Raw genomic sequence first — 26,189 nt, 5'->3', positions numbered from 1 at the left:
ATCTTAGATACTGTTTAAAAAAAATTTAATTCCCTTTATTTTGCTGTATGATTGATGGGTGTAACATGGGTTATAGAGTATACAGCTTGACCTTGCTTCATCTGTGCACCTCTTTAAAGACTCCAAGCTCTTCTTGGTCATTTTACAATTCCTGGACTTTAACAGTGAATTGGTAAAAAATGAGCCGATAACATTTTTAATTGTTATCATTCATTCATTGTGCTTTCATTAAATGGTATTGCCTAATCTGGCAAAATTCATTTCCCTTATTGTAATGACTGATAATAGGGGCTGTAGGTGGCTGAGTGGTCTAAGGCACTTTTCTTTATGGTTCACTAATATCTCACTTCTGTCTGTGTGGGTTTGCATTTAAGGCTCAGCCAGCATGGGTATGTGAGAAAGCTTGTCAGTAACTTCCAGTGGGTCAGTGGTCTTCACAGGATTTTTCCAGGTTTTTCCTCCACCAGATATACTGGCCGATATGTATAGCCTATCATGTGCTGAAAAATGGCATTAAACCCCAAAACAATACCTGCTAAAGTTTCTGTACTTTAGACAAGTTCAGGCTCATTTTTTGAACACATGACAGCAGCCATTTTAGTCAGCTGTCTGCTTTTAGATAAATATTATTCTAACACTAGTATACAGAAGCAAGCAAATCTGCTTTGTCATAATATTTTCCTCAATTGTATTACAAATAAATGGAAAGAAATATTTTTTCTACATTTTTCATTCACTTCATCCAACCATTTTAAATTAAGTTGATTTAACTTCCAAGTCTTCTAATTTCTCCATAATTAAGTTAATTTCACACACTGTACTTCCACAAGACATATTGTATAACCAAGAGTAAAATAGGAATAATCAGCTTAATATATTTTCATACATAGCATCAATGTTAATGTACCATTCTGCTGAGAAAATCATGCATAATGATATGAAAAAGAGATGAAATTGCACAAATGTTCATCTTTGTCAGAAGTACATAATAACTGTAGGGCAGAACCATAATCAATGCATAATTAAATACAAGCAAAGGGCTGATAATGCATACTGAATCTGAAGTAAAAAAGTTAGCCTTGTTTTATGACTTTCAAGACCAAAGTAACAAGTCTGACATCCCGAATTATACTGTAATAAAATTATATTGTTACTGCTTTGCTAACCCTAAAAATTAATGATTTTTTTCTTCACAAAATAAATAAGTTTCATTATTTTCCTTCAGTCAAGTAATGTACTAAATTCTTTCACTGTTAAAGGAAAACAAAACTCAGATGTGCCTTGAATGAATATACTAAGTGAAAGGAAGTATATACCAATATTTTATTTAAATTTTCTGAACAGTTTTAAAGATATGGCTGATTAATTACATGGATTCACATCAATAGCCTGGATGATGAAAGTCAGTTGTGATGTCACATCAATAGCTTGCATGATGAAAGACAGTTGTGATGTCACATCAATAGCCTGCATGATGAAAGTCAGTTATGTCACATCAATAGCCTGCATGATGAAAGTCAGTTGTGATGTCACTTCAATAGCCTGTATGATGAAAGTCAGTTGTGATGTCACATCAATAGCCTGCATGATGAAAGTCAGTTATGTCACATCAATAGCCTGCATGATGAAAGTCAGTTGTGATGTCACATCAATAGCCTGCATGATGAAAGTCAGTTGTGATGTCACATCAATAGCCTGCATGATGAAAGTCAGTTATGTCACATCAATAGCCTGCATGATGAAAGTCAGTTGTGATGTCACATCAATAGCCTGCATGATGAAAGTCAGTTGTGATGTCACATCAATAGCCTGCATGATGAAAGTCAGTTGTGATGTCAAATCAATAGCCTGCATGATGAAAGACAGTTGTGATGTCACATCAATAGCCTGCATGATGAAAGTTAGTTGTGATGTCACATCAATAGCCTCCATGATGAAAGTCAGTTGTGATGTCACATTAATAGCCTGTAAGATGAAAGTCAGTTGTGATGTCAAATCAATAGCCTGCATGATGAAAGTCAGTTGTGATGTCACATCAATAGCCTGCATGATGAAAGTCAGTTGTTATGTCACATCAACAGCCTGCATGATGAAAGTCAGTTGTCATGTCACTAAGTTACATCTGGTCTATCACCGATACACCACTGGTCTACCAATGCAATGTAGCCATAAAGGTCTTTTTCAAAATGTGAGAAAAAAAATTCAAAAAGCCCCCCCAACATGTTAAACTATATGGCAAACAATGAACATGAATTAAGATTATGAACTCCAATAAACATAAGGAACCAGTCTATAAAGCTGTCAGATCTGTGCAAACTCCTCCAAAAGCCTATCCCTTTTTAATATAGCAAAATATGATTTCATTATGTGAACTCAGCATTTTATCAGGATAAGACATGTACTTTCTCATTTGAAATTCAAATTATAATTGAACTAAATCCAAACTTTATGAGATAAATGAAAATTTAGAGTCACTTTCAAAATGCAGTTATTGTATGCCTAACTAAAAAGACTAAATAAACTCCCAGTTCAGGACAATTACTGCTTTCACACATGAAGAGTTTACAAAAATGGCAACATCCATTACATCTGAAAAGTCACTGATTTGCAAAAAGACAAAAAAAGAAGTCATCTTTTAAAAGTGATAAAAAGCTAGTTTTCTGAATATAACGTTTTCTATCCATTTTATATTTAATAAAATTGGTCTGTCACAAAAAAAACAGTTTATTTTGAATTCAAGGTCATTTGGATGACCTTAATCTGCTAGTAGGTTTTGTTGAATTGAATCTGATTTCCCATTATTTGCCTAAGGGAAGCCTTTTAGGAGTGTACTATAAAACCATATTATAATAAGGTATATAAACCCATATGAAACTTAAAAGAATATCACAAAAATAAATAATAGGTAATAAATAATCCTGGATGTTTCCACATTATACATCGACCAGTGTGGATATTTGCACAAAGCTCAGCCCTAAATGGTATAAATAGTATGGAATGGCACTGTATTCATGCAAGTACTGCATTTAAAACTAGATGGCACTGTGTGTGTTTGTGTTTTCACCTTTATAATTATATCAAACAGTAAAATTGTACACTCCTTCCATTTTGATTTGAAATCAAACAGTATTACTAAAAACTAAATAACAAGAAATTTAAATCTGAATATAATGGGTAACATCCTGTCTTGAATTTGCCCATGAAAACTACAAAACAGAGTCTCGACCATTTGTAAATGAATACAGTATTTTGGGTCAAAACATAATGAATTCATCATCCAATAAAAATCTGAAGCTCCTAGCATAACATTTCTAAGTCAAGCTATTAACTTGCCTTCTGAAAATGGATGGCTGAGATAGGTTATACAACTAGACTACCCAAACATGCAAAACATAATTAACGTTTGTTGATTTTAGTATTGGTGCAAAATTTGTGTAGGTTTCTATTAGTGTACATTGGACTGGTTATTTACATCTCAGGTGAGAAATATGATTACGTTTGTTAATGATAAAGAGAAAAAAAATGCAAGCAAAAACTCTTCTGTCCTGGCCATGCACAACTTCAGTAAATAAAGCCATGCCCAGTTGAAATAACGTTCTCCATCTTATTAAAACACAAACCCTAAAAATTATTTGGTATATGGCAATGACACCAAGAAACTGTTAGACTTGTTTTTGGGATGAAATCTTCCTAAAAAAGTAATATATGCTAATAAAAGCTCATAGAAAAAGAATCACTTTAGTACAATAAAGTTCTTGACTAATTATTGCAGCACTATAATTATGTTGAAGCCTATTGTCTGACTATTTCTGCCTGTTGCTAGACTAACTTTTGGTACCTTGGCTGAAAACCTCCAATCTCATTTGTAACAGCTGGTGCTCTATGATACTGAGCTGGCTCTAAAAACCTAGGAGAAACCCGTATGGCCGTAGTATCGCTGGAAAAAGCAGTGACAAATTGTTTATTCTGTCATAGCTGCATGTTTCTATGTTCAGGGCTACCTGTCTCATTTATTTTATCTTTACTTTTCTTGAAAAGTCAATGCTAGCTGAAATCATGATATAATAGGAAATTTAAAAAAAAAGAAAAAAGGATTAACACATGTTATTTATCCACATCATCAATACAGAAAGAAATATTTGACAATTTTATTCATCAGAAGACTGGCATCTAAGTTCTTATAAATGCTCAGCTCGTTTGAAATATTGGTGTGACCAGTAATAACAAGACACCCATGTGGGTCTGATATCACTCACCTGTCAGTTGAAATATGTTGGCTTGTGAATGCAAATTCACAAGTGTATTGAAACTGTAGAAGGAAAAAGAAAGCTTGGAGCACAAAGTCTATTAATGTTGGTGTCACTTATCTTCTTCCTATACCACATACAGTTAAACCCAATGTAACATGCTTCATAAAAACATGACCCAATTGTGAGAAGCAGATTCAGTCACTGCCAAATGTCTCCACCCTCCATCTTAATCCTTTTATATTAGAGTCAGAAATGCAGACATGTGCATTCGCTGTCAGTAAAAATATCAGACCCTCTGGACATGTGCAGTAAGTATGAATGTTTCAGAAAATACAGTTCCCTAAGTATGTTTATTAGCAGGAAAATAAGTATTTGGATTTGAATGGAATATAGCAAGAAAAATCAAGAAATTAAGCTTCTTTGTGCATATTTTTGATGGAATTACTATTATATACACCACTCTCTCGATAACTCACACCCTGATAACTCACAAACCCACTCATATTGCGGGGTTAGGAGTGGATCCCATTTTTTAAACCAGAAAATACCCCAAAAATGTATCCCAATTTGTTGCAGTTTATGCGAAAGGGTTGTTTAAATGTTTTTCTATTTTTCTTAAAAGCATTCACATTTGATGGTGAATTGGCTTCATTTTAACAAATATGAATGGCTTCATGCAATGATGCCTCTGTCAAACTAGGTCAAATTCTGTACATCTGTTTATGATAAATTGCTTAAAAAGGTTTTTCCATCTTTAAATGTGTGTGTGTGGGTGTGATTTGGATTTTTAACGTAGCTTTAACAATTTTTCAGTCATATAGCTATGATGTCTGCAGTGTGGCAGTTTATAGTGATGCCTAGCACTGGGGCATCATGTTGCAGACATGTAGCATGTCCCATTTTTAAATACTGGTGGCTATATTTCATGGCAGATCAGCATCAGTTTTGAAAGAATTTCATGCCGGGATGCTTTCTTTCAAATTTTGTTGAATTCTGAGAGCAGTTTATGTGACAAAGTTATTAAAAGCTTGATCTATTCACAGCAATGGCAGCCATACTTGATGGTGGAACAGCATTACTAAACTATTTTTTTTTATTTTTAAATTCATGTATTCAGTCAAATTTGGTAGAATTTTGTTAAGCAATTTTTGTTAAGTCATTTAAATGGGGTTTGTTATTATTTTTAGCAACAGTGGCCAAATCTCATGGTGGATCAACATCATTTGGATAAATCTGGAATAACTTTATGAAGGATATTTTCTATCGTATTCGGTCAGATTATGTTAAGCAGTTTTTTAGACGATGTCATTGAAAGGTCTTTTTATTTCTAGTCGTGGCAGTTGCATTTCAAGGTGAATTGGCATTATATGAACAAATCTGAAACAATTTCATTCCAGGTTGCCTTCCATCAAATTTGGTCAAATGCAGTCGAGTCACTATTAAGAAGTTGTTTAAAAGTCTTTCTATTTAATGTTATGGCTACCTTATTTGATGGTGGACCGGCAACATTTAAACAAATCTGAGTGATCTTTTCACTAGGATGCTTCCTACCAAATTTGGTCAAATTCTGTTGAGAGTTTTTTAAGGACAAAGTCGTAAATATCAACACTGCACAACAGATGATGGAAAATAGTTCATGACTGATGACAGCTAAAGGACCATACCATAAGCACACCTGACTCGGTGGCTAGGTTAGCCCACCCCATGTGTAATAATCCCCAGTGTAGGTACTAGTAGGGCTTAGTAAAATCTGGAGACTATTGACCAATGAGTCTTAATGACCAGGACCTTTGGTCAAGGTATGTGGCCTTGAACTAAACCTACTGTACAGAAACCAATGTTTTCTTATTAGATTAACTATGAACATGACGTATGACCTCAAAATCCCAGAACTTGTATAGCCTGTAATAAGTGCAAAGAACTTATTCTAGAACAAAAGTTTTTCTTTAAAAATCCCATTTTTCACTGAGCCACAATGATCTTGATTTGCTACCCTTTTAACCCAAAATCGATAAGCATCTATCCTAATTAAAGTGTAAGCACTTCATAAACTTTGGTAAAGATAAATGGTCCTCAACTAAAGTTTTTAATGCAAAAGTCATTTTTCTACGATCAGTTAGTGACCTTGATCTCTGACATCAAAATAAATAAGCACCTTTCTAACCAAAAGTTCAAGTTGTCCAATCTTTGGTGAAAAGATGGCAAGTTAAATTTTTGTACTGAAACAATTTTCTACTTCCTGTAATTATCTTGACTTCTGACCTTTTGACCTCAAAATTGAAAGTCTTCTTCTGCATCACAAGTGCAAGCTTTCTACACAGTTTTGTCCAGGTATGTGATGTAGAAGAACTAATGTTATTAAGCAGAAAACATTTTTGTATTCTTTTAGTCACAGTGACACTGACCTTTGAACCCAAACTCAATCGAGTTCTTCCTCATCTCAAGTGAAAGCCATCCACAATATTTGATCCAGGAATGTGATGTAGCCATGTTATAGTACAGAAACCATTTTTCTCCATTCAGTTATAGTGGCCTTGACCTTTGACACTAAAATCAGTAAGGTTCTTCCTTACCCCAAGTGCAAGCTATCCACAAAGATTGTCCAGTTATGTGATGCAGAACTCCAGTTACTAGGTGTTAAACATTTTTTCTTCCCTAATGTCTTATAACTAAACATGACATGGACATATACATTCTAGGTGAGTAAACACTAATGTAAACCTACGGAGCTACTCCATCCAGCAGGATCTTGGTGTGGTAAGGCTGCACATCTCGGGACTTGTATTCCCGGCGGGGACTCAAGTCAGGGTCTCCCAGTCCTGCCACTCTGCTTATGCTTTTCTCAGGATCTAACAGACCAGAGGCATTCACACGCAACTGTTGGACCTTCTCTCTGAAAAACATTGATTGTATACCTTCACAATTCAACCACTGCCACTGCATCACTGCACTATTAGGTCCCTTTGACTAGTATATGTACAGTCTTGTTATAACAGCTAATTTAGTCTTACGTCATCTTTGCCATTATAATGATTTTTAAAGTTTGTTTTTAGTTTGCAAAAGTTAATTACCATGTTGAGCTCTTTTTAGCTCAAGTCAAACACTGAGACTGTCTTCTTTTCAGCAAGGTAAAGGTTGGGGGCAGAAGTGAGGTCTGAACATGGAATTATTAACCAACACCAGTGTGGTTATTTATCTGAAGCCTTACTCAAAATAATTGGTCATAATGTCACAAATAGTTTATTTTATCCTTTTCTTACTGATTTTTAATCTGATGAAATGTTGCTAGTTTGTGGGATATATGTAATTTTCTATCCATGATAACATACATTTATATTTTCAAGGCAAAATGCTCACATAGAAATACTTGTTCTGCCTCACCTGCAACAGTCATCTTATTTCAATGACGTTACAACAGTATTTTTATAAGTACATTATTTTTTTTCTGACTCATTTTTATAATGTCGTTACAGACACTATGTCGCATTATCTGCTATTTTTCTACTGGTTTATTTTCAGAATTTAAATCATCTACATTGTAGCATCATTTCTAAGTTTACACCAAATTCTTCAATATAAACCAAATTTTAAAGGCTCTTGCTGGACATAAAATATTGCAACTGATATTATGCCCTTTTAATTTTAAAACTGTACCAAATGAGCATCATTTTGTTTAAAACTCATACTGTCTTAACTGACAGCATGAGAAAAAATAATCAACCAAGCATACTGATGTGGGATACAAAAATCTCACCCACAAGCTCATATATTATGGGCAGTGGCTCAGTACAACCTTATTCCTGCCAGCTAATTATGACCTCTCATGTGTGTGTGTGTGTGTGTGTGTGTGTGTGTGTGAATTTCAAAACAGCTATAACAATTTGAGTCATACTGCTATGATGTCTGCGGTGTACCAGCTACAGTAATGTCTAGTACTGAGGCATCATTCCACAGATGTGGCATCATGTCCCACCTGGTCACATTATTCTGACACCAGACCGACCAGCCCGTAACACTAACCTCTTAATGCTGAGCGCCAAGCAAGGCAGCTATTAGTACCATTTTTATAAGTCTATTGTATGACTCAGCCTGAGTTCAAACCCACAACTTCCCAAATATGGGGTAGATGCTTTAACCACTTAGGCCACCGGAGTGGTCATCTCTCAGATGGGATTTCCCAGGACCTCACCAATTCATATATTATATACATTTCAACCTAAGCATCTGATATCTTGAATACTGTACACTTGACCATATTAGAGATGCACAGGTAAATCAGAAATTGGTTAATGATAATCAGCCTCTTCAGTATGTTTAACTCATTAACCCCTGGTGACAAGTTTACGTGGCAGGCGGTAGTAGATAACTGCCAAGCTCTGTAGCATCAAGGTCATGTAAGATACACTAAAGTGGGTGGTATTATAGAAAGGTAGACAGATGTAGCTCTACAATGATACCAAATAATCTGGAAGTTCTAGTTGCACTATAAAATACAGAGGGAAAAACCTCATTTTTTGGACTCGATTTTTTTTCCACCCAAAATTTGCCTGTGGTCAGAATCCAATTTTGTGTACGGATGTTAGACTTTTTGGTCTCAGATCTAAGGCAGACTGGTATAAACTGCGAACAGACAGATGAACCTTTGCAAAAATTAGGATACGAGGGGCATTTGGAATAAAGAGTGGTCTCGATATGAAAATGATGGGTCCGTTAAGCAAAAAAAAACAAACAGAACTCCAACTTTTACACTTCTGCTCATGCACAAGCGAAATAGCCAATGAAAAACGATGTTTCTAACACAACTAGGCATTAGGTTATTGGAAAATCACCTGGAAGTTGATGTATTTAGAAATAGCCCACAACATGTGTTTCCTACTTGCATTTCAGGCAAAAACGACAAAAACCTCCAGGGGTTAATGAGTTAATATCTCATTTTTGGGGTTCATGCTTCTGTAAAATCACATCGTTACAGGCAGTGTATATTGGTGAATTATATGTGTGCTACAAAATTGTCTGTCAGTGTCTGAACATTCTCACATTAATAACTAAATTTAATGCAAAGCATATTTACTCTCATCACTATTTCACCAGCTGCAGAATATTCTGTACTTAAGTATGCCATTATAACAACAGGTGACCAAATTTATTTGGATCAAGGATGAACCTAAGTCAAAATTTTCCTAATGTCAGCCAATAAAATAAACTCTAGTAGTCACACATCTTTTCAGGTTTTATTTTACCTCTTCCTGGCAGCTGCAGATTCCTCCATCTGTAGCTGTAGCTCTCTCTTGTATTCTTCCTTCTTTCTCCTTTTTGCACTCTCTCTATCGTCTTGTCCTTTGAAATGAAGTATAAAATAAAATATTAGTTCAGACAAGGATGATCTTTTACCTCTTTCACACAGCAAATGAACACAATCTCTAAGTTTGCACACAAAAAATTGTCAGTATAAATAACTGAAGCCCATAAATGCTGCAATAATGCAGTAATGAAGGTAAAAACAAGGACATAAAGTGAAGGGTAAAATGCACCTGGATTTAATGGGTATGACAAAAATTAAAATAATGATAGAAAGATAAGATGTGAATAAATTCTCTGTACTTATTCTGTTTCTTTGATGAAAATCAACTGTAAATAGCAAAAATGAACAATCTTAAGAAGTTTTTTCAAATGCAATTGGAAATCATAGTCATACATACATTTTGCATACATGTTGACACAGCATACAAGTTTAATGTCATGAATAGAATTTTGACTTTTGTAGTTTCCCTGAGAGAAATCTAGTTAAAAATATGGACCTCCACATTCCTATACAACTATACATTTTATTAACTCTACCTTAACATCCCTATCAATCTAATGAGCTGCAAGAACCTCTACATTCCTATAAATGTTATATTCTATGTGGAAATGATAAGAAAATCACATTGCAGTTTTATACTCATATGCATCTCAAGACACCATGCAAAAAAAAAAAGCATAATGTCTGAGGCATTCATATGTATAACAGAACTACCATGTAAGACAAAGGTATAATGTTTAAGGTACACAAATGTGTCTCAGGACTACTCTGTATGCCAAAGGCATAATTTCTGAGGTATCCAAATGTGTCTCAAGACTACTATGTAAGCCAAAGGCATAATTTCTGAGGCATCCAAATGTGTCTCAGGACTACTCTGTAAGCCAAAGGCATAATGTCTGAGGCATCCAAATGTGTCTCAGGACTACTCTGTATGCCAAAGGCATAATTTCTGAGGCATCCAAATCTACTAATGGACTACAATCTAATTAAAAAGACAAGATGTGTGAGCCATCCAAATGTATCTCTGGAGTACTATTTAACACAAAGGCATAATGTCTGAGGCATCCAAAAATAGCTCAGGATTACTTTGTAAGACAAAAGCATACTAATTTCTGAGGCTTCCAAATGTATCTCAGGTCAGAGGTGCTTTCTGACTAATTTGGTCGTATTCTGTTGAGCAGTTTTGAAGAAATTATTTACCTTTGTTTTAAATATTTTTAGCAACTGCATATCTGCATCATTTCAATAAATTTGAAGGGTCTTCACACAAAGATGCTTTCTTTTAAATCTGGCCACATTCTGTTTAGCCATTTTTTAGAAGTCATTTAAATTATTTTTTTACAGTACTTTGTCACTGTTATATTTTTTTTGGGAACCAAAGAATACTGTGTGATAAATGAGACATGCCTAATCATTGAACAGATGGCATAAAACCCCATGTCAGTATGCATGATCATATCGATATTGGGTTTCACAGATATATATATATATATATATATATATATATATATATATATATATATATATATATATATATATATATATATATATATGACATCATCTGATTGTAATGCTCTTAATTATAACACAGTTCCTGTTAATAAGACAGGTGTGGTCATGGATTCCATTTTATTAAATGTTAGTAAAAATGTATATGAATCGTATACGATGGTCTCATTATGGCAGTATACATTATGACTCCCAAGGATAGCGGCATAACAAGGACCAATTACATAGAGTAACAAATGTTTTACTGAAAAAAAAACTGCAAATAAGACAATTTATTAAGGAGTAGTAATAACAAAATGTTCAAGATGGCAAACACTGCAGTCACACTGCATGTTATATCGGGACCATTTTTCACCAACAACCCATGTCAATATGACCACCAGTTCAGATGAGTCAGAAATTACATGATTTTCAAAATGGTCACCATGGTGGCCATTGTCAGATGTCAAATTGGCATCGTTTTTGTTTAGAACCCATTTACAAATGACAAGAAATCTCTCAGTGAAACCCAATATCGATATGATCATGCATACTGTCATGGAGTTTTATGCCATCTGTTCAATAGCATTGTTGTTGTTGTTGTGGGGTTTAACGCCATTTTGCAGCACATGATAGGCTATACATGGTGGCCAGTATTAATGGTGGAGGAAGAACCAGAGAAAACCCCGGAAAGAACCACCGACCCACGAGAAGCTAATGGGAAGCTTTCTCACATACCCACATTGGCTGAATCTTAGACTCGAACTGCTGCAGACAGAGGTGAGATGGCAGTGGTCCGTAATGAAGAGCGCTTTAGACCACTCGGCCACTCGGGGCCCCGTTCAATAGCATTAGTGATAGCATGATTTTCAAAATAGCTACCACATCAGCCATGTCAGACTTAAGATTAACATCACATTCATTAAGGACCAACTAAATATCGTAAGAATTTGTAGCCAAATCCCAATGTCAATAAAGAATCATTTTTGAACCAACAACTAAACATAGTAGTTTTGGGGAAGTAACGTCAACAACAAAAAAAACTGCCAATAAATGAAAGATAGCTTATGGATGCAGGACCATCATATAAATTCATCTGGTCTTGCACCAAAAGGAACCCCAAAAAAATCACAAGACATTGGTGCAAAATAGGGTGATTACTTTCAAATTAGATATGCAGAATTTTTTCTCAGTGCCTGGTGGTGAAATAGAAACTGAATTACAAACATGAGAAAATTAAACATCAATTTCACATAAAAAATTAGACAAAATAAAAAAGAATACTGATCTATCATCACAAAACATGGCCATAAAATAAAAAAATTACTGATCTGTCATCTGAAATTTGGGTCATAACATAAAAATAAAAAATAAAAACTGATTATCATGACAAAACGTTACTTTAATAAAAACAAATACGGATATATCATTACAAAACTGGGCCATAATAAACACAAATACTTATCTATAAACATGAAACTGAACCATAACCAGAAAAACAATTACTGATCTATTAACTCAGAACTGGGTCATATCAGAAAAAGCATTTCCTGTTTTACCATTACAAAACCAGACCATAATAAAAAAATGACCTATTATCATCAAACTAGGTCACAATAAAAAACAATTACTGATCCATCATCACAAAACAAGGCCATACTAAAAATATATACTTATTTATCATCCCAAAACTGAACCATAATAAAAATAAATACTGATCATCACAAAACTAGACCTTAATAAAAACAAATACTGATTCTCATCCCAAAATTAGACCATAACAAAAATAAATACTGATCATCACAAAACTAGACCTTAATAAAAACAATATTTACATTATACTGAACATGATGAATTATGACTAATAAAAGATACAAGGAACCACTAACTGAAATGCAATTGTAAAGTGATGAAAATATTAACAACCTGAATTATACTAATACCTGTGAAACGTTTCTTGCATATCCTTAGATATATTCTCCTTTATCATTAAACATTGCAAAATTGTTGAGAAAAAACAGCAACAGGATGGGTAAAACAGATTCCCCTTTAATACACAAATGTATTACCAACTCCAGTCCCTATCAGACAGCCCTGCCATCGATACAAAATATTTCTAAAGATTAAAACTTGCCCATTTGTCCAACATACATGATCTTTATATGGTAAAATACAAAGAACCTGATTAGCTTACTAACATCATTAGAGCAAATGAAGTTAAAGAAATGTATGAATAACATTGGACTTACATAACTGTATGAATAACATTGGACATGTATAAGGAAGCAGCAGATATCCAGTACCAACCATATGACGCATTGTTTATAGAGATATTGATGAAATAGTTCATGTGGCCTTGTTCAACATCAATCTAAATCAATTATTAATCAACTGTTCATTAACCTGAATGACAGTCTGAACATCAGAAACAGAATAATTATGCTTTTCTCCTGTGGTAAATAAAAAAGAGCACCACACTAACCATTGCCCTTTCCTGTGTGTTTACTTACTATTATAGCCCTATGGGATGCTAATATAGTGGATCAACCCACACAATGTATTTGGGTATTTCAAACCAGATACTTTCTTTATCACTTTATCTCCATCTGTGTTACACATATGTACAACAGAAATTGTGTACAATCAAGGAGAGGATGCTCAAAAATGCAACATTCATAAACTTGAACATGGAGAGGGTCACCTCTACGGATCATTCATTCAAAAGCTGAACTACAGTTCATAACCTTTATGTCCATACAGATCACAACCTTGATTTCCAAAGTGCAATTCTTACACATCATGACCTTTATATCCAGAATACATTTCTTACAAAACATGACCTTTATGTCCAAAGTGCAGTCCTTACAAATAATGACCTTTATGTCCTGAGTGCAGTCCTTACAAATCATGACCTTAATGTCCAAAGTACAGTCCTTACAAATAATGACCTTTATGTCCAAAGTGCAGTCCATACACATCACAACCTTGATTTCCAAAGTGCAGTTCTTACACATCATGACCTTTATGTCCTGAGTGCAGTCCTTACAAATCATAACCTTGATTTCCAAAGTGCAGTTCTAACAAATCATGACTTTTATGTCTAAAGTGCAGTCCTAACAAATCATGACTTTTATGTCCAAAGTGCAGTCTTTACAAATCATGACCTTAATGTCCACAGTGCAGTCCTTACAAATCATGACCTTTATGTCCACAGTGCAGTCCTTACAAATCATGACCTTAATGTCCACAGTGCAGTCCTTACAAATCATGACCTTAATGTCCACAGTGCAGTCCTTACAAATCATGACCTTAATGTCCACAGTGCAGTCCTTACAAATCATGACCTTAATGTCCACAGTGCAGTCCTTACAAATCATGACCTTAATGTCCACAGTGCAGTCCTTACAAATCATGACCTTAATGTCCACAGTGCAGTCCTTACAAATCATGACCTTAATGTCCACAGTGCAGTCCTTACAAATCATGACCTTAATGTCCACAGTGCAGTCCTTACAAATCATGACCTTAATGTCCACAGTGCAGTCCTTACAAATCATGACCTTAATGTCCACAGTGCAGTCTTTACAAATCATGACCTTAATGTCCATAGTGCAGTCCTTACAAATCATGACCTTTATGTCCACAGTGCAGTCCTTACAAATCATGACCTTAATGTCCACAGTGCAGTCCTTACAAATCATGACCTTAATGTCCACAGTGCAGTCCTTACAAATCATGACCTTAATGTCCACAGTGCAGTCCTTACAAATCATGACCTTAATGTCCACAGTGCAGTCCTTACAAATCATGACCTTAATGTCCACAGTGCAGTCCTTACAAATCATGACCTTAATGTCCACAGTGCAGTCTTTACAAATCATGACCTTAATGTCCACAGTGCAGTCCTTACAAATCATGACTTTAATGTCCACAGTGCAGTCCTTACAAATCATGACCTTAATGTCCACAGTGCAGTCCTTACAAATCATGACCTTTATGTCCACAGTGCAGTCCTTACAAATCATGACCTTTATGTCCAAAGTGCAGTCTTTACAAATCATGACCTTAATGTCCACAGTGCAGTCCTTACAAATCATGACCTTAATGTCCACAGTGCAGTCCTTACAAATCATGACCTTAATGTCCACAGTGCAGTCCTTACAAATCATGACCTTAATGTCCACAGTGCAGTCCTTACAAATCATGACCTTTATGTCCAGAGTGCAGTCTTTACAAATCATGACCTTAATGTCCACAGTGCAGTCCTTACAAATCATGACCTTTATGTCCACAGTGCAGTCCTTACAAATCATGACCTTTATGTCCACAGTGCAGTCCTTACAAATCATAACCTTTATGTCCACAGTGCAGTCCTTACAAATCATGACCTTAATGTCCACAGTGCAGTCCTTACAAATCATGACCTTAATGTCCACAGTGCAGTCCTTACAAATCATGACCTTAATGTCCACAGTGCAGTCCTTACAAATCATGACCTTAATGTCCACAGTACAGTCCTTACAAATCATGACCTTAATGTCCAAAGTGCAGTCTTTACAAATCATGACCTTAATGTCCACAGTGCAGTCCTTACAAATCATGACCTTTATGTCCAGAGTGCAGTCCTTAAAATCATGAAATTATGTCCAAAGTGCATGAAAAATATGAACAATGATTATGAAGCAAAAAAGGTGAAACAAATGCTAAATCTGCCATCATTAGCCAAATGATACGAGTAATAACTGATGAATTATATACAGTACAGATGAAATATACCAAAACCAAGAGAGAGAAAGAAAGAGAGAAACGATCATAGTAAGTACTTAAAACAAAGAACTCTGAATTAAATTAAGCAAAGATTGATGATGAAAGCATTACAGTTTTATGGGGTGGAGGGTGGGATTATCTTCAACATGAACAAAATAATAAAAATAATAATAATAATAATAATAAAATAAAGATATTGTATTTGTAAGAAAATGAAATCCATGTATATCATATATGAATATCAACATATCAATAATTGTTTATTTCCACCAAGAAATTGACCAGTTGGCTTGATACCCTCTCCTGACATGACAAAGCCATGGTCTAGATGGATAACAGTTGCTTTTTGTTTTAAAATAAAAAAACAAAGAATATTTCTGAACTTCTTCAAATGCTAGGTCAATATTGTGAAGAGGTTGCTAATAATACTGGTAGCTTTAAAGATCAATTATAGTCATTTCTTTTCAAATTTATTTGGCAATCTTCCATTTATTTTCATTGCTATTATGAATTTCTACTCCACTGTTTACTAATTAACTACATTTACAAAATATGACCCTCACAAAATCTGGCACAACATTAACTGGTCTTGAAATAGAACAAAGAACTTGCCAACGTAGAAATCATTATGTAGAGACTGAATTTGTGTAAAGTTAGGAAATTAAAAGTGAAAATTTAAGAAATTAAATAAACTAATACTACACCTATTGTCAATATGATCATTATTAACATGTGAAAACAAAAAGAAAAATAATGACAATTACTGAAGAGAATTATGAAAATACTGTGCATTCAAATGCTAAAGCGTGATCTTTGTGTATTTTCTAAATATTTTGATTATCTAAGCCACACTGATAAAATATACATCAGATACATACTCATGGTCAAATTTATCAACAAAAACTTTTTGAAAATAAAATTCTTTGTAATGATAATTGGAGTACCCAACCTGATATATACATGCTTTTAAGTTGAGTCCAACTTCAAACTGCATAGACCCAAATCTGCCGGTGTATAATGTGCCAGTAGAGCTGGATCTTTGCAGTTTGTGAGGAGTAATCAGTAGACAAGTGTAGACCCTGATCTGCAGGCACATTATGTCATGGCAGATCAGGATCCTTGTTGTTTGCAGACTGACTTAACTTATAAGCAAGTATATATATGGTACCCACTTTAAACCAACTATTTATCTCGTAGCATTATATTTTGCCATGTTATACTTGATACTTTTTGACCGTATCACTCCAAAATAAATCTATGAAGCAAAGGTTTAATGATATAAATTTCTGTACTATATGAATGGCAACAACTTACATTTAATTTTCAATATTTTTCTTCTCCCTCTATCTTTGCCTTGCTCATGGTATCATTTTGCCCTTACAATTGCCTAAAATTATGTCTAAACCCTTTTTCAACATTGAGAAGAATGTGTGATGATTTAGTGTTTTTTAATATGCTTTGAAAATAATTTAGAATAAGCAATAGGGCTTACTCAAAAGCTCTTAATAATATTTCTCAATCTGATACTGTATAATCAGTAGATCTTCATTTGTTGTCTTTCATCATTAGAAATTAGAAAGAAAAACAAAAGTTACTTTTCAGTTATTAGTCACAAGATGTGACCATATCCTGCATAAAATTCATAATTTTACTTAAAAAGACCATACAATCAATAGACTTCTACATTAGTGACTGGTTGGCTCATTTTACAATGATGTCACACATAACTTAGTGAGATAATGCAGTCTGTAAGATATGGACAGTCTATCTCTTCATTAATTGTAACTGTTGGGAACTTGGCAGCTGAAACTGATTTTTGAACTACATGGAATGCTTTATAGAAAGCACAAAAAATTAACATTTTTAAGATTTTCTCCACAACCGACCCTGAAAGGCAGAGGAATGTATCAAAGTATAATCTTTTCCTGTAAATAAAGAAAAACTGTACATATATTGAAATCAGAGAAGAAATGTGTCCATGTAAGAAAACTCAATAAATAATACTAAACTACATGATTTAGATGAATACAGAGAACTGGCTTGGTTGCTTGGATGCATGATAACTTATTTTACACCCCCCAGCCAATGGTGCACTGACACTGCAAATTTAATTTCCATGTGTGAAATGAAATGATTGGCACAGTAAAAAAATTGACATTTATTAATTTACATTTACCTTTTTATACTGCAATTTTAATTGGTATTGTGTTGTTTAATCACCTATACAGAATAAATATCATCTTAAGATTAAAAAGCTCAACAGGATGATTCCTGGAAAGATGTACATTTGGTTGAATGGATGGAAGGATGATGAGAGATAAGCAACAGATACTGCATACAGTAAACTAAGATATCGAATTCATCATTACCTTTCCATAACAATCATGCTAATTTAAAGAAGGTGTGCTGAGAAATTATCAAATGTAGATATGACAAATCTACTTAGAAAAAATTGATAACGAAAACAAAAGTCTGTTGACAAATCTGCTTACAGGAAATTGATAGTGAAAACAAGAGTTCCTTCAATGGATTGACACTCTACAGGCCAAAAAGTATTTCCAGAATTTAAGATAAGACCATTTCTTTTAACTCTAATTGCTGAGTGTTGAAACAATCCCTGATATTCTTGAGTGATAAGATTTTTAAATTAGCCAGTGACAGCCATATTAGATAAAAGATTGGCACCATTTTCGTTTCGGACAAACTGGACTTTTGGTGAAAAACCCATGTTGTGGTAATTCATTCAGGAGAATCAGTAAAAAGATTTTCAAGATGTTCTTTGTGACAGCCATATTTGAGGTCAGATCAGCATTACATGTATTTGCATTCAAGACCAATTAGGTATCATAATCAGTCTTCTAGTGAAAACACCATCTCAATATGGCTTTCTATTTAGGACTACCAATAGCAATGTGGCTTTCTATTTTGGACTACCAATAGCAATATGGTTTTCTATTTAGGACTACCAATAGCAATATGGCTAGTACTGGTGGCCATACTGGATCATAAGAAGACTTCTGTTGAAAACCCAATACTGATATGACTTTTCCACTGAGTAGTAATGACAAGATTTTCAAGATGGCCGCTGTGGTGGCCACATGGATATGACACAACTTAATTTTTATTTAAGACCAACCAGACATCATAACAAGCCATCCAGTGAAAAACTCATGCTGATATGTCAATTCAGTTGAAGAATAACAGTATTTTCAAAATCAGTTGTGGTTGCCATTTTGGATAACAGACTGGCACCATTTTCATTTAGGACCATCCTGACATTGTAAGACATATTCCAGTGAAAACTTCATGTCAATAGGACTCTCCATTCAGGCAGCGTAGCAATCCTGAGATTTTCATTATGGCATAATGATTTTCACGATGGTCTATGACCAGTACATCTAAACAAAGAGTAACAACTCTGAATGAATTCCATGTTTATATTAGTTAAATATACATGAAGAGATAGAGACAAACAGTTACGCGTTTTATCATCATGATCCAGTTTTATAATCTTTTATGTTTTAATGTGTCTTTCTTTTCCATGCTATATATGCATCTAAGACATTGTATAAAATCTGTAATCTCAAATGTTTCTGTAATGATTCATGTCATGTTGTTTATAACATTGACCTAGTGACCAAAGGGGTTTAAAAACAGTTATTTCAATTCAGTCTGAAAATTCAATAAACTGAAACCAGTAAACCAGTAACAGATTTTACATGTTACTGTTTACTTTAAATAATTAAATAACAATGTTTATGTTAAAATCAGTTAATGTACATATATGCCAACATTTAAGGTCATGTTGAATTTTAAGATAATAATAGACACCACTGAACAAGATTGACAGATATTGTAATACAGCACTAAATGAAAGCAGTTCACTACAACAGCAATGCATAAATGGGAGAAAAAAGCTCACACAAATCAGCCTACTTTACCTATCTGGATGTGATCAACTAGTACTAGTAATATCTAACTTTACAGTTTCATAAAGTTTTATGATTAAAAACAAAAAAACAAAGATGAAATAATAGAAAATTCATTAGATTTACTTTGACAATGGCAATTTTGGTTGAGTTTTTTTTTCTTCAGAGATAGTATGATATAAGCCAAGAGGCCTGAAAAATTCCCTTCGAACAATGACACTGAAACATGCCATGTAACTTTAACTTCTCACATCATGAAATAAATGGCAACACAGAAAGGATGTCTCTCTTCTAAATCACTAAATGTCAAATTTATGCCTCAATGTGCGTGGATATATATCGCTTATTTCTGTTTTTACAGTCTTTCATCCCAGTGTTTGCCAAAAGTGTCCACGACATGAGTATTTCATTATACCTGTGCTCATCGAAATCATGATGATGATAATGGTGCTGAAATTTGGTTGTTCTACATTTTTCATTTAACAGGCATTTTTGACAGTTCAGATGATACAAAATTACAATTTAATGAAACAACCAAGCCATTCCAATGTACAGGACATGTAAAAGAAAGGTGTGAGATTGGGTTGAACATAAGGGGAAATAGTTTAGATCACAATGCATGGTGTAGTGCTATAACAACCTACCAATGATTCCTGATTGCCCTGTATTGGGTAAAAAAAATGGATGTTATGGAAATGACAAATGTTCAATAAACAGAGTTTATTTCAAGTGGCTTTTAAAAAAGTCACTCCTGCTCATGACACTGTAATCTGCATTATGTGAAATCAGGCTCTGAACAGTGTTAAGACAATGTAGCTTGGTGCTTTCATGGATGAAGAAAGAGACATTAGTATACCAGGATAATTATAATCTTGAGGCATATTCTAATATTAAACCAAGCTTAATATAGCAACTGGCAAAAAGATAAATGACTTTTAAAAACTTTAACAAATAGAATTATAACTAATGTTGATAGTTGCTAATTCTGCCTTTGCGTGCATGACAACTTTAACCATACCAAGCAAATGCATGTAGTAATATCATCTGGAAATTTAAGCTGAATATAGCAACTTATGTAGAAGACTGATAACGTTTAATAAACTTGAATAAAAAATTTGAATTCTGCTGAGGCAAACATGTGTTGCATAAATCACACATCAGATTAAGGAGACAAGACTTTAACTTCAATATTGAGGCACACTCAGCAAAATGCAGACTAATACATTTCAAATATATAGCATTGTTGTATGAGAAACAATCACTTTCAAGAAAAAGAAAGGACAAAAACAAAGAACGATGCAGTACATAGTCATGTCTTATAATCTTTAATATTCTGAATGTCAATACTTTTGTCTATAGCAAACATCTGAAACTTTGCCATACTTCCCAAAAAAAATTCCTGAACAAGATGAGAAGAACTTTCATCTCACTCAAAAGTGAAACCTGAATGAAAGCTGGGTCTACATTTTTGTCACACCAAAGCACACATGAAAGGAAATCCTTTGATAATGATGAAGACTTTATTTGCTTGAATGGACTCCAATAAACATTCAATATCCAATTCAGTCTCCAATAGCAAAATGATTGCATTCCTTTCAGTTCTATACAGGTAAAATGGTTACGGAGCAAATATTTATATTTACACTTACTCAAGCCATCACTTTGGATCAAAACATACTGTATATACTCATTTATAAGTCAAGTAAAACTGCAAACAATAATGATCCTGGTCTGCCGTAGCATAATATGCCTCCAGATCTGGTCTATTATGTTTGATTTACTGTTTACTCCTAACAAACTGCACAGACCCAGATCTACTGGTGCATTATTATGCGCAGGCCGATTTGGGTCATTGCAGTCAGGAGTTAAACTCATCTTATAAGTGAGTATATATGGTACCAGGCAAAGTTATAAATACTAAAATATTTAGAGTGTGCACAATATACATCTGCCAAAAGAATTAAGCTTGTGATTTATGCAATTGTTCAATGGTTTGACATTTACCTAAAATCCAAATGCGATTTATGTGATTGCTCAATGGTTTGACATCTACCTAATATCCAAATGTGATTTATGCAATTGCTCAATGGTTTGACATCTACCTAATATCCAAATGTGATTTATGCAATTGCTCAATGGTTTGACATCTACCTAATATCCAATGTGATTTATGCAATTGCTCGATGGTTTGACATCTACCTAATATCCAAATGTGATTTATGCAATTGCTCGATGGTTTGACATCTACTTAATATCCAAATGTGATTTATGGGATTGCTCAATGGTTTGACATCTACCTAAAATCCAAATGCGATTTATGCGATTGCTCAATGGTTTGACATCTATCTAATATCCAAACATGATTTATGCGATTGCTCGATGGTTTGACATCTACCTAATATCCAAATGTGATTTATGCAATTGCTCGATGGTTTGACATCTACCTAATATCCAAATGTGATTTATGCAATTGCTAGATGGTTTGACATCTACCTAATATCCAAATGTGATTTGTGATTGCTCAATGGTTTGACATCTACCTAATATCCAAATGTGATTTATGCGATTGCTCAATGGTTTGACATCTACCTAATATCCAAATGCGATTTATGCAATTGCACGATGGTTTGACATCTACCTAATATCCAAGTGTGATCTATGTGATTGCTCAATGGTTTGACATCTACCTAATATCCAAATGCGATTTATGCAATTGCACGATGGTTTGACATCTACTTAATATCCAAATGTGACTTATGCGATTGCTCAATAGTTTGACATCTACCTAATATCCAAATGTGATTTATGCGGTTGCTCAACGGTTTGACATCTACCTAATATCCAAATGCGATTTATACGATTGCTCGATGGTTTGACATCTACCTAATATCCAAATGCAATTTATATGATTGCTTGATGGTTTGACATCTACCTAATATCCAAATGTGATTTATGTGATTGCTCGATGGTTTGACATCTACCTAATATCCAAATGCAATTTATGCGATTGCTCGATGGTTTGACATCTACCTAATATCCAAATGCAATTTATGCAATTGCTCAATGGTTTGACATCTATCTAATATCCAAATGCAAGAGCAATTTAAACCTGGCTTAGCAGGATACTTTTTAAATAACATTTTCTAATGTTGTTTACTGGATATGATATGAAAACAATTGTTTTGAGGCTTACTATGCACTGTACATTTATTCATATTCACCAGCATTACCAAATTGCATTTATGCCAAGATGTGTCATTGTTGGTCTCATTTTAATGTGGTTCCTAAAATAAAGTTGTTGAAATCTTTTCCTGATCTTAGTAATGGCAACTACATCAGATCAGCATCATTTGTTTAAATCTGACGGGGTTTCAAGCTAGGATGTCTTTTGTGTGTAAGTTTTTTCTTCTTCTATTATTGGTTAAGTTGTGCAGAGTTTTTTTTTCAAGAAGTTGTTATGATTTTTTCTGTCATAAGTTTGACAGTGGATCATCATAATTTTTCAGAATTTCTAAATTCTTAATTTTTCTGCGGCCCTCATTCCCCATATGGTTTCTGTTAAATTTGGTCCAATTCTGTCAAGTGTGTTTTATGCAGGCCATATTTGGTGGTGTATCAGTTTAATTTGTACAAACAACTTCAATGTCCTTCATGCCAGAATGCTTCCTGTCCAATTTGGTCTAGTTCTGTTGAGTGGGGTATTCAGTGGTTGTAAAAGTGTTATATTTTTTCATTATTTTTTCTCACTTGCAAATAATTAATGGTCAAAAAATATTATTTTTTTCTTAGGTACCCAAAATGTGCAGTTTTGAGAAAAGTTCTATGTACCAACAAAAGGTCCAAGAAGGTACAAGATTGCACAACTGGCAGACGACATATGTGATGAACCACTTCATGGATAGCTAGCAAAGAAATCTGGGTCAGTTGGGTACATTCTCAATAAAATTTTTCCAATCATGATAACTGCACATGTTATGGAAATAAAAAATTCTCTATTTTGTGTTTTTCTTTATCTATATTTGATTGAACATCAGCATCAAATATCCAATATTTAAAGGCTATATGCCAGGATGCTTTCTCTGATTTTTTAATAAAAAACACATAGAAGTTGTTTCAATTATTTTCCATTTCTAGTAATGGTGGCTATATCTGAAGGTACATTGGCATCATCTGTACAAATTCTTCTAGCTAGGATGCTTTCTGTAAAATTTAGGCAAATTCTGCCAAGCAGTTTTTTTTAGACATCTGTTCAACTTTTTCTTAACAGCAGCTATTTTTGAGGACTGATAGCATCATTTGTATAAATTTAAAACCCTTCAAGCCAAGATGCCTTCTGGCAAATTTGGTAAATTTCTGTTGAGTATGTTGGTGATAGTATTTTTCCACTTTTAGTAAATGTGGCCATATTCATTGCAAAATCAGCATCCTTTGAACCAATATAAAAGCTCTTCATGTCATAGTTATCACTTTCATGGATTGATGTTGCATTAGAAGGTAAGGAAAAATACAGGCACAATAGCTATATACAAGCAATCTGAGATATTAGTTATATGTATGGTAAAAACTAATGGGGACAATTTATTTAATGGTTAAAGGACAGCAATGACTAATTGTTACCTAGGTTCTGACATCATGAAAGATTCTGTTTTATTGACAAGCTCAAGAATTACCGCTCTATTCATACAATTAATGGGTTACGAGAGAAAGGCTCCAAAAACCTGCTGTGTTATTAATATGTCCCTATACAATAAGGAAGTTTTTTTTCTTCTTAAAAGCCCATGTTGGGCCAAATCCTTGCAGAGTAACAGAACTACATGTCATCATTCAATGCAAGATATTTCAAAGAAAAGTCAACAACACAGGTAAATACTATGAGACCTTTAAAGGAAAAGGTCACACAGCCCTTGGTAGAATCACAAAATTACTGTAAAGTTTAAACAAATGCATGGTGTTTCCTTAAGTCTTTTAATCTGATCACAATATTTGATTGTTTACAGGTAAACATTGAGTAAAATCTATTTCATATCAACAAGTACTAAAGGTAAAGTTAAATAAGCAACATAATCAATACAGTATACTGCGCTCTATACGAGAATATATATATATATATATATATATATATATATATATATATATCTCACTACATGGGTGCAATTATAAATACACAAGGCATACAAACAATTTTTATCCCAAAAAATAACATAAAAACTAATTTTCATTTGAAATATAAACATCCACACCAGCATAAATTAGCTGCATAAACGTGACAGAAATTTTTATCTTTTTTTCCATCCTTTTGTCCTTTTTAATGTAGGCAGTCTTTGAAAGAATAAAATGTACAGACCCAGGTCGGCAAGCCCATAATGTACAAGCAGATCTGGGTCTGTGCAGTTTGCAGTTGGACTTGTCTTATAAACAAGTATAGATGGTACAGAATTTTAGGAAACTTCTTTGAAATGTAATGGTTATTTCTGTGATTTTGTCGGACTGGTAATTTTTGGAAAGAAATATTAATCTTCATATTGTTTATTATAAGTACATCTAAATCATATCTTTATGGTTACTAATAACACGAATCTATGAAAAATGCCAGAAATGATCATCTAGATGTTGGGGTCACATTTATTTTCATGACCTGCATTTCATTTTCTTGTTGGGTTTTATTTTTTCATTTTTTTTACCTTGTAATAAACACTCTGCTATGCATTAATCAGCATTATTTTTAAAATGTTAAAACGTTCTTCAATTTAATCATCATGAATATAACAATTTATTTCTTTATTAATTTCCATGTGCAATAAATTAATTCTGATAATATCACAATAATATTCTAAATAAACAAAATGTTTAGAAGTTTTGATAATCAAAATAAATAATATCTGGTAAGTCTTAAGTTCATTTTCAAATCTGACATTCATCATTTTCTGTTTCATGATCAATGATTGTAATTACTTTCATTCATGTGGCCTAGTGGTTAGAGCATCCACCTCAGATGTGGGAGGTTGTGGGTTTGATCCCCAGCTGAGTCATACCAAAGACTTACAAAAATGGTACAAACAGCTGCCTCACTTGGCGCTCAGCATTAAGAGGTTAGTGTTAGGACTGGTCGGCCTGGTGCCAGGATAATGTGACTGGGTGGGACATCATGCTACACGTCTGCGACATGATGCCCCAGTGCTAGGCATCACTATAAAACTGCCACAATGCAGACATCATAGCCATATGACTGAAAAATTGTTAATGCTACATTAAAAATCCAAATCACACACACACACATACACACATACTTTCATTCATTGGTGAATTAATGATTAATTTGTACTAATTTATGACTAATTCATGTACCAACTTTGTGAATTTTCAAAAGTGTACCATGAACAACACTTTATTTATTTGACTTGTGCTTAATAGTCCTCTACATAGTCAACTGACATTTTTGGGCAAAACAACATT

The 26,189-nt window shown here is 33.9% G+C and overlaps 1 protein-coding gene across 1 annotated transcript in view; it reads right to left on the bottom strand.

Moving 5' to 3' along the window:
- LOC149807626 (uncharacterized) overlaps positions 1-26,189 on the bottom strand; it is a 247,293-nt gene that overhangs the window by 113,678 nt on the left and 107,426 nt on the right. Inside the window, exons 23-26 of the mRNA XM_089968946.1 lie at positions 20,381-20,398; positions 9,491-9,587; positions 6,976-7,143; positions 3,839-3,937 (exon numbers count right to left, since the gene is read on the bottom strand). Coding sequence (XP_089825072.1) covers positions 3,839-3,937; positions 6,976-7,143; positions 9,491-9,587; positions 20,381-20,398 — 382 coding nt within the window. The remainder of the gene's footprint in view (positions 1-3,838; positions 3,938-6,975; positions 7,144-9,490; positions 9,588-20,380; positions 20,399-26,189) is intronic.

Source organism: Sinohyriopsis cumingii, chromosome 1 (genome assembly GCF_028554795.1).
Source record: "Sinohyriopsis cumingii isolate HCF-2022 chromosome 1, ASM2855479v2, whole genome shotgun sequence".
Lineage (NCBI taxonomy): Eukaryota > Metazoa > Mollusca > Bivalvia > Unionida > Unionidae > Sinohyriopsis > Sinohyriopsis cumingii.
The sequence above is the reverse complement of the archived record's forward strand: the minus strand, read 5'-3'. Positions and strand labels throughout refer to the sequence as shown.